This window comes from Benincasa hispida, chromosome 9 (genome assembly GCF_027475165.1).
Source record: "Benincasa hispida cultivar pf3 chromosome 9, pf3_genome.v1.1, whole genome shotgun sequence".
In the NCBI taxonomy this organism is placed as follows: Eukaryota; Viridiplantae; Streptophyta; class Magnoliopsida; order Cucurbitales; family Cucurbitaceae; genus Benincasa; species Benincasa hispida.
The window spans coordinates 70416254-70431990 of NC_143486.1; the positions used below are offsets into that span (position 1 = coordinate 70416254).

General features: G+C 36.1%; 1 protein-coding gene across 1 annotated transcript; it reads right to left on the reverse strand.

Moving 5' to 3' along the window:
* Positions 1 to 3165: 3165 nt before the first annotated feature.
* LOC120084848 (uncharacterized) lies at positions 3166 to 3687 on the reverse strand. Its single transcript, XM_039040665.1, has 2 exons — positions 3549 to 3687; positions 3166 to 3383 (listed from the first exon to the last, which is right to left on the reverse strand). The coding sequence occupies exons 1-2, from the start codon at positions 3685 to 3687 to the stop codon at positions 3166 to 3168; spliced, it is 357 nt and encodes a 118-aa protein (XP_038896593.1).
* Positions 3688 to 15737: the final 12050 nt, after the last annotated feature.

Below are 15737 nucleotides of genomic sequence, written 5' to 3' on the forward strand. Positions count from 1 at the left end.
ATTAAATATAACAATTAAGACATTCCAATCTGATCGAGGTAGAGAGATTTTGGATCTAACATTCCATAACTATTTGATAGATCATGGAATTGTATCCCAACTCTCAACACCTGGTACACCTCAGTAGAATGATGTAGTAGAAAGGAGAAATCGAACTCAGTTGGATATGGTTCGGTCTATGATTGTCACACCCCCTCCCAGATTACCCTTTAAACCAGCGAGGAGATGTGACTACAGCAGTTACCAATCCTCTCATAGATACTTATTACCTACTAAGCTGCTTAACCTGACTTAGAGTCCTGAAATGCATATATACTCAACCATAACTTAAAACAAAGACAATCATTAACAGAGTTCTACATTACTCTTCAATAATACAAACACTTTACATAAGCAGTGAGCCCAAGACACTCAACTAGTCCCTACATGACATAATACATGCGTACTACTTTATACATAACCCACGCTTAGACTTTCTAACATTTTGGTCTTGAGTGGCAGAGCAACAGTAGAATTGTCTTCTAGGGAGTGACCGCTACATGTGGAGAAGACATTTAAACAGTGTGAGCTAGAAGCTCAGTGAGTGACTAACCTTTGAAACATAAAAGACATACATATCAACCATGCTTAACAAAGAGGTCATGAACTGAAAAGCGTAGCTGAAAACTGAGAATTTAGTCAAGCAAGTAATTACATAAAACTTCTCTACTAGTAATTAAATATAACATAGGCATCATAGATATCAACTCTGCGAGGCCCTTAGGCCTCAGCTTCCACATTAAATATCTTTACAAGAGAGCGACTCCTCTAGTCTGCTCTTGAACATAACCCTACTAAACTAAAGCTTGGTTAGGAGAGGGACCCCTCCAGCCCAACTTCCACTATAACCTAGGTGTGTCACTTCTGACCATTACTTATGTAACGACCCGACCCCCTAGGACTTAGGTTAGGTCGTTACTAAAATAAATGCATGCATAGAATTTAAAACGACGCTCAGTTATGGTTAAATAAATGTTAATTAAACAAGAGAAGTCCAAAAGACATTTATTAAATGCAATTGTTAAAACAATAATAGGGTACCCATAATTCGTAAAGACTATTAAAAGTATATAAAAGAAATAATCCTTAATAATAAGTTTAAAACAATAAAACTAAACATTAAGGGAAAAATAAGGACTCTAAATGTCATGATGCGGAAGCATAAACACTAGTTCCAGTGGCACGATCACGAATTCCGCTGAGCCATTGCCGGTGCATCTCTACCCTTACCTGAAACATCAACATAGGAAAGAATGAGCATGAAATACTCAGTAAGTAACCCCACCACTGGAGTCAGGCTAGGCATCTATGTCCTCTAGATACCCACCTATAGCACATAAACAAATGGAACAAACGAGAGACTGAGTCCTATCCTATTGTAGTTAAGTATGCCCACAAAACTGGTGAACCCCGAAGGGAACACAAACTGGTGAATTCCGAAGGAAACACAAAACTGGTGAATCTCGAAGGAATAAAAAACTGGTGAATCCCGAAGGAAACACAAAACTGGTGAATCCCGAAGGAAACACAAAACTGGTGAATCCCAAATGAATCACAAACTGGTGAATCCCGAAGGAAACACAAAACTGGTGAATCCCGAAGGAATCACAAACTGGTGAATCCCGAAAGAAACACAAACTAGTGAATCCCGAAGGAAACACAAAACTGGTGAATCTCAAAGGAATCACAAACTGGTGAGCATCTAACTATCCATGAGGATATTCACACAGTCTCAACGTTCTAAGAATCAACATTGTACAATTCTAGAACATACATGAAAATCCTTGATACTATGGCTCCATTATATACACATGATTTTTAACAACATATCATACTACATTCATGTATACCTTACATCATAATTCCACAGCATGCAAGTATGCCTCAACACCAGCGGATCAGATATCAACATATGAAAACACATACCATCACATACTAACGATTGAGTACCTAGGTGTATCTTTAAACAAAACAGAACCCGTGCCAGAACATACTTGATTCAGGTCATCCTATCAGTCAACATGCTAATATTTACTATAAATTACACTTATCATGTGAGCATACAAATAAAACCTGGCCTGTGGGCAGTTCCAATGGTAAGATTACTTACTTCGAGTCGATACTCTACAGATAAAAATTAGACCACCAAACTATAACGGCAATTCTAAAGTAGCGAATCCTACAACAAAACAACTCTCAATTTCAATTGAAGCCACAATTGTAAGACTTCAGGTCCAAATCCAAACTATCAAGAACTTACTCACAGAATGAAAATCACTTCCACCTTCCTCGAAGGTGCCTTCTTTGACTTCTAAACTCCTTGACGACTTTAGCTTGAAACAAAACCCAGCAAAGGCGAGTCATAACACTGAAACACAATATTAATGGCCAAGAGAACGAAGCAAACCGACACAATCTTACCCCAACAGATCTGACGAAGACCAAGACAGACCCGATGTGGTAGGGTGACGACAACTGGTGGCGAAAAACCTAAGGTGGCAGACGTGGCTTAAAGCGGTGCTCTCGTACGATCGGAGCTAGGCGAACGACAGAGGAGACTGACCGGATAAGTGACGCGCAAAGGAGCTCGGCTGGACGAGCTGGAGAAATTGGGCGAGCGGCTCTTGACGGAACGCAGCGGACGAGGCATCTGCTCTGACTAGCCGGCGCGCTGAGGGGGCTTCGAATCGCCAACTACTCGTCGGTGTCGGGTTCGACGAAAAACTTAGTCGTCATCGACGGCTAGGTTTTCTCGGGGGGGGGGGGGGGGGGGGGGCGCGTGCGGTGAGGTTGAAGAAGAAGATTTTAAGTTTTATATATAAAAAGAAAAATAATAATAAAACAAAAACTAAAAAGGAAATAAAATAAACTTTATTTTATTCCTTTTCTTATTCCACTTTATACTATTAAATTCGTTTCCTTACCAAAATGAAATTAATTCCTGTCATTAATTTCCAAATTGAATAAATTCAACGCCAAAAATTAAATTTCGCAACTACACTTGACTTCCAGAATTCCAAAAATGCCCTCAATAATAAAAGAAAATACTGAAATTACACAAAAAAATAAAAATATATTTGGGGTGTTACATTCTTCCCTCCTCAAAGAACTTTCGTCTTTGAAAGTTCATCCTTGAAAAAGCTCTGGGTACTGGGCCTTCATCTCATCCTCTCGCTTCCAGGTGGCTTCTCTGGACTGGTGGTTCTGCCACAAAACTTTCACAAAAGCAATTTTCCGATGGCGCAATGCCTTTACTTCTTTGACAAGAATCTCTATGGGCTTCTCCTCGTAGCTCAAGTTATCATTGAACAGTAAGGGCTCGTAGTCAACTACATGGGACGGGTCTGTCACATACTTCCTTAGCATCGAAACATGGAAGACATTATAAACTGAAGACAATGCTGGGGGCAAGGCCAAACGGTAAGCTACAGGGCCAACTCATTCCAGGACCTTGAAAGGTCCAATGAATCTCGGACTCAACTTTCCTTTCCTGCCAAACCTCATAATACCTTTCATAGGTGCCACCTTTAAGAACACTTTCACACCAGTCTCAAATTCCAAGTCCTTACGTCTTACATCGTCATAGCCTTTTTGTCTGCTCTGAGATTGTTGCATACGAGCCTTGATCTTCTGTAATGCCTCATTCATGGCCTGTACCAATTCAGGTCCTAACAACTTCCTCTCACCAACCTCACCCTGGCATACTGAGACTTGCAACTCTTTCCATATAGGGCCTCAAATGGCAATGTGCCAGTGGCAGGCTGATAGCTATTATTATATGCGAATTCCATTAAATAAAGGTGAGAGTCTCAACTCCCTGAAAACTCTAGTGCACAAGCGCACAACATATCTTTCAATATCTGGTTCAGACGTTCTATTTGACCATCAGTCTATGGGTGAAAAAATTGTACCAAAATCCAATCGAGTACCCAATGCTAACTGAAGTCTCTTCAAAAAAACTAGATGCAAAACGAGGGTCATCGTTTGACATAGCTAAAACTAGTACCAAAAGAGGTGTAACAACCCCTTCCAAAAACAACTATGAAACTTAAGATGTTGAACATCAGCAACACTTCTACACGTCCGAGTTGAGAATTTTGAAAACGATCATGAAGTTAAGAAAGTTTTATCCACTAAAAACATACATTTGAACTTACCATTTTGTTACTGGGAAAACTTCATATGTGTAGTGAAGAAACTGGTCATACTATATAATGCGTCATATAAAGATACGTACTAGAATAAATCTAGTCAACTGAAAACTGCTTCTACTCTAGAAGCACTAACTGTGATGTCTTTCCTAGGGTCTACATGTCTAAGAATAACTCTGTCTAATTAAGTCTCACATTCATGAGAAACTCATCATGAGGCTCTATGTTGTCATGGGCTATAAAACTTGCTTGAGCCATCCTCACATTATTCTTTAGGCTCGAAACAATCACATATCATTACTTAGACCCCACTGCGAACGAGTCCGGAATTTCCCCCGAAAACGAGGTTTTGAAATCCCTGGATGCTAAAGCATAAGTCAATTGATAACACATTTTCATAACCTCGTAATAACCGTAATTAATCCTTGAAGTCATTTTTTTTAACGATAAAACCTTCTTGATTCATAAGTCCTAACTTGGATTACTCGTACTCCCTAAAGCTAGTTAACTCATTGCCCATGCAAGAGAATACATACTATATTGTAATACTCCAAACCCACTTTTAGTAACTTCTTACTATCAACTCAACTTTATTGCCAAGTCTATCCCTTACACCAATGGTTATATTGGAAGATCCAACTTACTTACATTTGTGCATATACTATTATTGTCTACCTCGAGTTGGATTATTTTCTTTTCTCAATCAACTTGATGGTCTTTCTAGTTCATGTTTCCAACTAGCACACAAACTCAAAATCCCTTAAATCTTACTAATGCCCTCAATGATTTACCTCTTAACTAATAAAGCCTCAACATACCATGTCAATAGTTCTCGATCATCTACTGTTACTAGTAATTCCATTTTAACTTATCCCTTCTCAACCTTCTATTTCGGTAACAGATTCTTGTGTTAAAATAAAGTTCCATACCAATCACTAACTAAGTTATCTTTCCATCTAACACATATTGTCCTAAAGTTCTACATGATAATGAGGTATTCTTCTTTTACACCAAAACAAATACCTTGTAACCCCTCTTATCAAGCCTTCAAACCATACTTAACTAGGAGTTTCGAACACATTAAATTCCTTTCTCTTTCCAAAAAGTAAACTTCCTTGGATACTTCTATCTCCTTTACACTTATCTTTGATAAAACCACTAAATTCAAGGCACTTTTTTTTTCCACTGTCCAATTGGAACATAATCTCTTTACTAAATTATATTTTACTTAACTCCTCCATAAATCTTATATCTCTCACTAAGAATTTCCATCTTGTAGAATTCTCCTTTGCCAATTTTCATGCTTTTAGACTTCAAAAGACTTTTGTTTGTTCAAATTTGCCGAACTTTGATCTCCTCATCACAATAACGCCATGAATTTAATCTAGGTACTCTAAAATAATCCTTCGACCCAAACAAATAACACCTTGCTTTTATCCCCTTTAAGTCCAAACTCATGCCTAACTACTTTGACTTTCTTTAATGATATCAACTTAGCTAGATATTCCAAAAGAATTCTTCATATCACCACATATACTTTGCCTACTCCATCAAGTTGTATTATTACCCAAATGATTATGACTTATGAATCCTTTCTAAAATTCTTCTCGAAATGTTGGATTCTTAATACCTCAAAACCTTCAATAAATTTATAGATACGTTTTCTTTTCCTTCTTATTCATAAAACAACTTTTAACCTTATACTTGAGTACTGGCCTGTGGATTTATGCTACCACCGATTGCACTTTATACTTGGCCTACTTGAGTACTGGCCTTTATACTTTATTTTATTCCTTTCCTTATTTTACTTTATACTATTAAATTCGTTTACTTCCCAAAATGAAATAATTCCTGTCATTAATTTCCAAATTGAATAAATTCAACGCCAAAAATTAAATTCTGCAACTACACTTGACTTCCAAAATTCCAAAAATGCCCTTAATAATAAAAGAAAATACTGAAATTACACAAAAAAATAAAAATATATTTGGGGTGTTACAACTTATGTCTTTAACTGTAACTCATCGAACAACTTCTACAACACTTGAAACATAAAACATAATAATGTTTTATAAATACACTTGAAACATAAAACATAATAATGTTTTATAAATACCTCATGAGTCTTAATTGAGAACGAGCATTCATCGCTCAAGCTCACAACGTCTGTATCATACCAAGAGACCCATAATTCGGCCTCAGGTTACTGAAATATGGCCTAGGAGACCCATACTTCGGTCTCTTACATATGGCCTAAAAGACCCATACTTCAGCCTCTTCTTCAGAACTTTCTACGTGCACGTGGAGTTACTAAGTACCGTTAACACCTTAGGTACTTCCTGGACACCTTCCTTGCTTTTAGTATCCAGCTTACTAAAAACATATCATGCTTTAAAAATCATACATATTATGAATCTTTCTGGACATAGCTTTAAGCTTAGCATTTGTAGAAACTTAGCTACAATCTTTAGAACGCATGCTTCAACGTAGAATACTTAATTTGAAATAAGACTAACATATCACCTTGGCATGCGATAAAACACATACATACTTGAGGAGAATGCTAATCAATCTCGTGAAACTCAATTGCTTGAAAACATATAAACTTATCAACAATTATCATTGAAATCACATAGTTTATCATTCTTCATAATTCTTTCTAATGCGGGACCAATTCAACGCATAACATTCTTCATTAACAACTTTTACTGAAACTTGAGTTCATCTCTTAGGATGTGGCTTCTCTGTCCATCACCTTTCTAGTCCCACTGGCCCTACATGTACGTAGCTAGAATCCTATCATTAACCATCTCTAAGCTCAGTTACCACTTCAAGGTATTGAGCTAAACATATTTTACTAAGAGTCCTTCATATAAACCTCACACTTAGCTTTTTCTTATAGACTTAGCTTTCCCTAATAGCATGTGCTTGTTGGGTTTTATGTCCTAAAACTCGTGGTATGTAAACAATGGAACTTATTCTGATAATTCAATAAAGGTGTTATTGAATAGATCTATTGCTTGAATAGAAATCCAATAAACCTAAAAGTCCCTTGACTATTGGATGAGTACGTGAACTTTATGTGGAGACATAAAGATAGATCAGGTTCAAGTAAATAGTCAAAATGATCTATAGTACATGGATAAGGTTGGGTACCTTATTCTGGTAACACTATTGGATACGACCTGCTCTGTAGTTATTACAAGGAATTGTAAAGTGCTACAAACGAAGTGATCCTAATTCGTTCATGTTGGACATGAGGAGTGGGGGTGTCCTTATGCAAAAGAGTTTGTACAAGATCGAACCACGAAATAAGTCACTCTTACTTTATAATGTTGTTTACTGTTTAAGACTGACTATTTCAAAGCGATGACCTAGGTAACTTGACCTTAATCCTGAGCTAACTATGAACTCCTGTTTATCTAGGATTGCCCTTAGATTTGCATAGGTGAGGGTTGGCTCAACAGCACCGGCTCAATATGACTGCCATTTCAAGGGTAAGACTGGATAGATAACTGGGGACATAGGGTGCAAGAGGAAATTCACTCCTACCCGCTTTAGGGATAGTAGAGAGGTTGTTCCCTTAAGTGTTGATTCTGGGGCTTAAACAAGGGATCCCGCCCTCTCATTTGGTATGAGAGAGACTCGGTTTTGTGATTGGATCATAAAACAATTGTTCATTAGGGGATCAGTGGGGACTTAAAGAACAAGAGGTAATTTCGGGGGTAAAACAGAGATTTGACCCAACCGTTATTGCAAACAACCTGTGAAGGGTTAACTTATTAATCATGGTTATATCGAGTAGACATAATATATCTACAATGAGAAGAGTTCAATTATGGGCTTTAGTGGAGTGACCCATTAATTAACGAATGGGGATTAGATCGGTCTAATGAGTTAGCCGCTTAATCTCAAATCGTTGAAGCCTATGATCTGTAGGTCTATAAGGTCCCCCTACTAGCTCGAAAATGGATTAGCTTTAGAGTAGCGTGATAAGTTAATTTGAAACGTTCAAATTAGAATCAAACGGAGCGTGCTAAGCAATCAAACGGAGCATTCTAATTTGAACGTTTCAAATTAACTTATCACGCTACTCTAGAGCTAATCCATATTTGAGTTAGTAGGGGGACCTCATGGACCTATAGATCATGGGCTCCAACGATCCTAGATTAATCGTCTAAACTCATTAGACCGATCTAACCCTCATTCGTTAACTAATGGGTCATTCCACTAAAGCCCATGGTTGAACTCCCTTCACTGTAGATATATTATGTACACTCGATATAACCATGATTACTAAGTTAACCCTTCACAGGTTGTTCTTAATAAGGTTGGGTTAAATCTCTATTTTACCTTTGAAATTACCTCTTGTTCCTTAAGTCCCCACTAATCCCCTAATGAACAATTGTTTTGTGATCCAATCACAAAACCGAGTCCCTCTCATGCCAAATGAGAGGGCGGAATCCCTTGTTCAAGCTCCAGAATCAGCACTTAAGGGACCAACCTCTCTGCCATCCCTAAAGTGGATAGGAGTGAATTCCCTCTTGCACCTTATGTCCCTAGCTATCTATCCGGTCTTACCCCTGAAATTGCAGTCATATTGAGCCGACGCTGTTGAGCCAACCCTCATCTATGCAAATCTAAGGACAATCCCTGATAAACAAGAGTTCATAGTTAGCTCAGGATTAAGGTCAAGTTACCTAGGTCATCGCTTTGAAATAGTCAGTCTTAAACAGTAAACAGCGTTATAAAGTAAGAGTGACTCATTTCGTGGTCCGATCTTGTACAAACTCTTTTGCACAAGGACACCCCTACTCCTCATGTCCAACATGAATGAATTAGAATCACTTCATTTGTAGCACTTTACAACTTTTTGTAACAACTACAAAGCAGGCCGTATCCAATAGTGTGACCAGAATAAGGTAACCAACCTTATCCATGTACTATAGATCATTTTGATTATTTACTTGAACCTGATCCACCTTTATGTCTCTACATAAAGTTCAAGTACTCATCCAATAGTCAAGGGACTTTTAGGTTTATTGGATTTCTATTCAAGTAATAGACCTATTCAATAACACTTTTATTGAATTTTCAGAATAAGCTCCATTGTTTACATACCATGAGTTTTAGGACATAAAATCCAACAAATCTTAGCTATGGTAGCTGACGGAGATGTTGATTATCCATTGTCTTACAAAAAGGCAATGGACGATGTTGACAAAGATGAGTAGATCAAAACTATGGATCTTGAAATGGAGTCGATGTACTTCAATTCGGTTTGGGATCTTGTAGATCAACATGATGGGGTTAAACCTATAGGTGGCAAATGGATCTTAAAGAGAAAATGGGGGCTGGTGGGAAGGTACAAACCTTCAAGACTAGACTAGTGGCAAAGGGTTATACCCAGGTTGATGGAGTCAACTATGAGGAGACTTTCTCACTTGTTGCCATGTTAAAGTCTATTCGAATCTTCCTGTCCATTGCCTCATATTATGACTATGAGATTTGGAAAATGGACATTAAGACTGCCTTTTTGAATGACAATCTTGAGGAGACCATCTACATGGAGCAACCTGAGGGATTCATAACCCAAGGTCAAGAGCAAAAGATTTGCATGTTTAATCGATCCATTTATGGACTGAAGCATGCTTCTCGATCTTGGAACATAAGGTTTGATATTGCGATCAAATCTTATGGCTTTGATCAGAATGTTGATGAGCCTTATGTATACAAGAGGATCATCCAGTAGCTTTCCTAGTGTTTGTTATGTGTAAACGAGATCCTACTCATTGAGAATGATGTAGGTCTACTGACTAAAGTTAAGAACTGGCTAGCAAACCAATTCCAAATGAAATATTTGGGAAAGGCTTAGTTTGTTCTAGGAATTCAGATCTTTAGAGATCGAAATAAAAAAATGTTAGATCTGTCTCAAGCATCGTACATTGACAAAATGCTTGTCAAGTATTCGATGCAGAACTCTAAGAGAGGTTTTCTACCTTTCAGGCATAGAGTTATCTTGTCTAAGGAACAGTGTCCTAAGACACCTCAAGAGATCGAGGAAATGAGATGGATCCCCTATGCATCGGCTATTGGAAGCCTGATGTATACGATGTTATGTACGAGACCTGACATTTGCTATGTGGTGGGGATAGTCAGTAGATATCAGTCTAATCCAGGATATGATCACTGGACCGTCGTTAAGAATATCCTTAAGTATCTATGAAGAACGAAGGACTATATGCTCGTGTATGGTTCTATGGATTTGATCTTTATTGGATACATGAATTCTGATTTCAGGCTGATAAGGATTCTAGGAAATCTACATCAGGATTAGTGTTCACTCTTAACGGAGGGGCAGTAGTCTGAAGGACCACTAAGCAAGGCTGCATTGCTGACTCCACTATGGAGGTTGAGTATGTAGTGGCTTGTGAAGCTGTTAAGGAAGCTGTTTGACTCAGAAAATTCTTGTTTGATCTGGAAGTCGTTCCAGACATGTCAAAGCCTATCACACTTTATTGTGATAATAGTGGTGCTATGGCTAATTCTCGAGAGCCTAGGAGTCACAAACATGGGAAGCACATAGAGCGAATATCATTTCATTCGAGAGATTGTGCATCGAGGGAATGTGATTGTCATGCAGATAGCTTTGAAGCACAATGTTTCTGATCCATTTACAAAGGCCCTCACGGCTAAGGTGTTTGAGGGTCACCTATAGAGTATAGGTCTATGGGACAGGCCACATTTAGACTAGGGAAAGTGAGAGATATGTACTGGGCGATTTGTGTCCTAGTTTATTTATTTGTGCACTATGTATTTTAGTATGACTCTTAAATTGTACGTCCCACTAGCTTTAGGTCAAGTAAAAGATTGTTGTGGTTGATGCCCTAAATCTCGTAGGGTCCCATAGTTTGTAATTGTAATGTACAAACATTTTATTTATGTAATAAAATATGTGCTGTTTTATTTCAAATTAGTTGCATTAACCATACCATAAACTAACATCCAAGATTATCTTGTAGCTTAAATATGTTTGTAGAGACATACAGGTAGATCATGTTTAAGTGATAACCTAAATGGTCTGTAGTAGATGAATAAGGTTGGATACCTTATCCTAGTGACATTATGAGTATCACCCGCATTATAGATGTTACAATTTTTGTAAAGTGTTACAAATGATATGATCTTGATCATTCATGTGGAGACATGTGAGCAGAGATATTCTATATAAAGGAGTTTGTATAAGACCGAACCACGAAATGTTTAGTTTCATTATATAACGTCGTTCATAATAGAGACTTACAGTTCATCAGAATGACCATAGATAACATGACTTGAATCATGAGTGAGTTGTGAACTCCTACATATGAAGGCGATCTTTTGATTTGTATGGGTGAGAGTGGCTAGATCGTCAACTCAACAAGCTTATCATTTTGAGATTCGTCTAATTGGGGACCTGGGAACATAGCTACATAAGAAGGAATTCACTCATTCCCCAATGTTAGGGCAAGTAGATAAATTGCTCCCTTAAGGGCTGATTTCGAAGTTTGAACAATGTGGTGCCATGCTCTCTATTGGCTCAAAAGGGGTTTTGGTCATAGTTGGACTATGATTTATTATTCATTAAAGAGATCAATGGTACTTAAGAAGTTAGATGTAACTATAGGAGCAAAACGGTAATTTTGGCCCAGCTGTACTTACGAGCAATTTGTGAACGGTCATTGTACTGTTGATTAGTTATATCCAATGGACACAAAAAATATATCTATAGTGCAAAGTTGCAGCTATTGGTCTTTAATGGGGTGTCCGACAATTAACAGATGATGAATAATTTAATTAAAGAGTTTAATTAATTATTCACGTATCATTGGAGCTTCAAGATACAGGTCCATGAGGTCCCCTCGTTAGCTCAATGAAAATAAATAAGAATCTGTTTTGGGATTAATTTGAACTGTTCAAATTAATTGAGTGAAATAATTATATATGATATAATTAATTTAATTTAATTATATATGATATAATTACTATAATGTATTTGATATATTATATTAAGTATTTATGAGAGGAAATAAATATTTGAACATGATTTAAATATTAATTATATAAATTGGATTCATATAGTTGAATTTAATATAAATGTGATTTTATATTAAAAGTCGTTAGTGATACAATATTAAAACTATAGGTTATATGTTATATTTGATATAACATATAGTTCAATATATAATTATATGATAAAGTGTTTATCATATAAATATAAATATATATATTAATTTTTTATAAAAATAAATTAAGTTTTTTTAAAAATATATATCTTTTATTTAATTATTTTGAATTAATTAATGGGAGGGAGTCGTAACTTCCTCCCCTTCTTTTCTCTCCTGATCGTGTGAATGGTGGGGAATCTTCTTCTTCTTACAAAAAGAAAAAGAAGTGAGAAGACAGTATAGTTCTCAGATCTAATAATTTTTTTTCCTTGCTCTTTCCTCCTCTCTCTCTACTCTCCCTCTCTATCCAAAATCACCAGACACCCTACTTCCTCGATTTTCACCCAAAGAATACCAAGGTCACCAATTGGTAGTGCCCTTTTTAGAGTGATCGTGATTTACACAAAAAAAGATGAATCATGAAGATATTGGATTCTTCAAAGGTAAGGGTCTTCAAACCAATCCCCCACCCCCCCCCCCCCCTCATTTTTTTCTAAGCATGCTGAATATTATGGAATAAACTTTCTTCCTCTGTAAAATTATGAGTTCTGTAGAATTGGGGATTTGGGAGATCTGCTTCCACTTAAGGATCCCCTCATTGAGGTTCCTTCAGATCATTCATGTGGAGATATGTGAGCGGGGATATTCTATACAAAGGAGTTTGTATAAGACTGGACCATGAAATATTTAGTCTCATTATATAACGTCATTCATAATAGAGACTTACATTTCACCAGGATGACCATAGGTAACATGACCTGAATCCTGAGTGAGTTGTGAACTCCTACCTATGAAGGCGATTCTTTGATTTGTATGAGTGAGAGTGGCCAAATCGTCGACTAAACAAGCCTACCATTTTGGGGATTCGTCTAATTGGGAAGCTAGGAACACAGCTACACAAGAAGGAATTCACTTCTTCCCCAATGTCAGAGCAAGTAGATAAATTGCTCCCTTTAGGGCTGATTCTAGGGCTTGAACAATGTGGCGCCACACCCTCTCGTTGGTCATAGTTGGACTATGATTAATTGTTCATTAGAGGGATCAGTGGTACTTAAGGAGTTAGATGTAACTATAGGGGTAAAACAGTAATTTTTGCCAAGCTGTAATTACGAGCATTTTCTGAAGGGTCATTGTATTGTTAATTGGTTATATCCAATGGACACACAAAAAAATATGTAGTGCAAAGAGTGCAGCTGTCAGTCTTTAGTGAAGTACCCGACAGTTAACGGATGGTGAATAATTTAATTAAAGAGTTTAATTAATTATTCAAGTACCATTTGAGCTTCAAGCTACAGATTCATGAGGTCCCCTCGATAGCTCAACGGGAATAAATGAGAATCAGTTTTTTGGATTAATTTGAATTGTTTAAACTAATTGAGGGAATTAATTATATATGATATAATTAATTTAATTTAATTATATATGATATAATTACTATAATGTATTTGATACATTATAATATAAAATTTATTTGAGAGGAAATAAATATTTGAATATGATTCTAATATTAATTATGTGAATTTGATTAATATAATTACATGGGTTTATGCATTGCTGAGAGAATTAAAACTATAGATTTTATTGTATATGATGCAATATTAAAGTATAGATTGTATGTTATATATGATATAACATATGGTTATACATATATATATAGTGGTTTTAATTATAAATTAAAATTATTTTGTTTTAATTTTAATTTTTGATGGAAGAGAAATAACTTCCCTCCCATATTCTTACTCAAGTCACTATGTTAGTGGAGCTGAAAAAATGGTGGTTTTTTTCCTTCCTCTAGTGATTTTTGACAAAGAAGAAGACAACACAAAAATCTACGGAATAGTTCCGTGTGATTTCTCTCATGCTCTCTATTCATTCTCAATCCCTTACCTCTACCAAAATAGTCAGATCCCACAAACTCCTAGGTTCTCATCCAGAGAATACGGAGGTAGCCATCGTTGTGGTGTCTATATTGTTTGAGGGAATCAATTGAAGAACAGTCTTCAAAGGTTAGGGTTTCTAAACCCATTTTATTCTTCTAAATTTTTTGGTTTTAAGCATGTTGTATTTTTCTAAATTAAATGCATAATTGTATGTTCTTCCACTGTAAATTTTGAGTTCTGTGAAAATTGGAAATTGGGACGATCCTGTGTTCCACTCAAGTACCTTTAACAAGGTTCCTTCAACTTCATATATGCATTTTATAGTAGATTTAGGAGCTTAATTGGTTTGTTCTGTGGCTAATTGTAGTTATGATAGCTACTTCATATCAAAATACAATTATTCCATTTTTTAAAAAAAAGTTTTAGGTTGTTTTGAGAGCCATTGTTGGGTTTAATTCTGTAGGTTAGGTATTGAAAGATAGAACAAAAAATTGAATTGAATAAGCTATCTCTATTGTTTAATCCATACTTGTCCGATATTAATAGCCACATTAACGATAAAAATAAGGAAATAAGATCAAGGCTAAAAATAAATTAAGGCTAGAGATGAAATGATCTTGTCAAATAAGTTTAGGTTGTAAAAGAATAAACCATGGTAACTACCAATAAATTTGGACTTCCCATGTTAACCCTCTTGTATATGTCATTTTTAGACCTATAAAACATGGTCATGTATCGGAGGACACTAATCAACGTAAGCAAACAACACTTCAAAGGTGGCTTATCATGCTGATGTTCTTCGACTCAATTTTCACATATTGAAGAGTTAAAGGAAAGATTCAAAAGTGACTTCTTGGCTTTGCTTTTGGTACCATCCCAAAAAACTTCATATCATTAGAGATAGTTGTCCTTCCTTATAAAACCATGATCATCTTCTTGTTTAACCGATGTGGGACTTTGATCGTATTCCCACCCAACAAAATTTACGGATGGTTCATGTTCCACTAAAAGAGGAATATTTACAGATTTACCAATCAAGTGAGAGAAAAAGATCTAAGACAAGTAATTAATTTTAAAATATGATTATATGGTAATTGTTTATCCTAAATATCCCATTGAAAGTTCTTTACAAACTGTTTTATGCCGCTCCATTTGAGAAACTGTTTTTCTTTCCCCCTACTTTGTTTTTTTTGTATACTGTTCCAACATTGTTTTTTCTCAACTTCATATTTTAGATGAGAAAAAAGTTTGTCAATAGAGAACTTCAAAATTTCACCAATTTAATAAAAATTCGGACGAGGAATTAGAAAATGGGACAATTGCAACTTTAATAAAAAATAAATTGAAAATTCGGCGTATGTCCCTAGATTTTACTTTTTTGTAAACATGACAAATGACTTCCACTTGAAAATTTGAATACTATCTGATTGTTATGTGATTGCTATCTGATTTCTATGTGA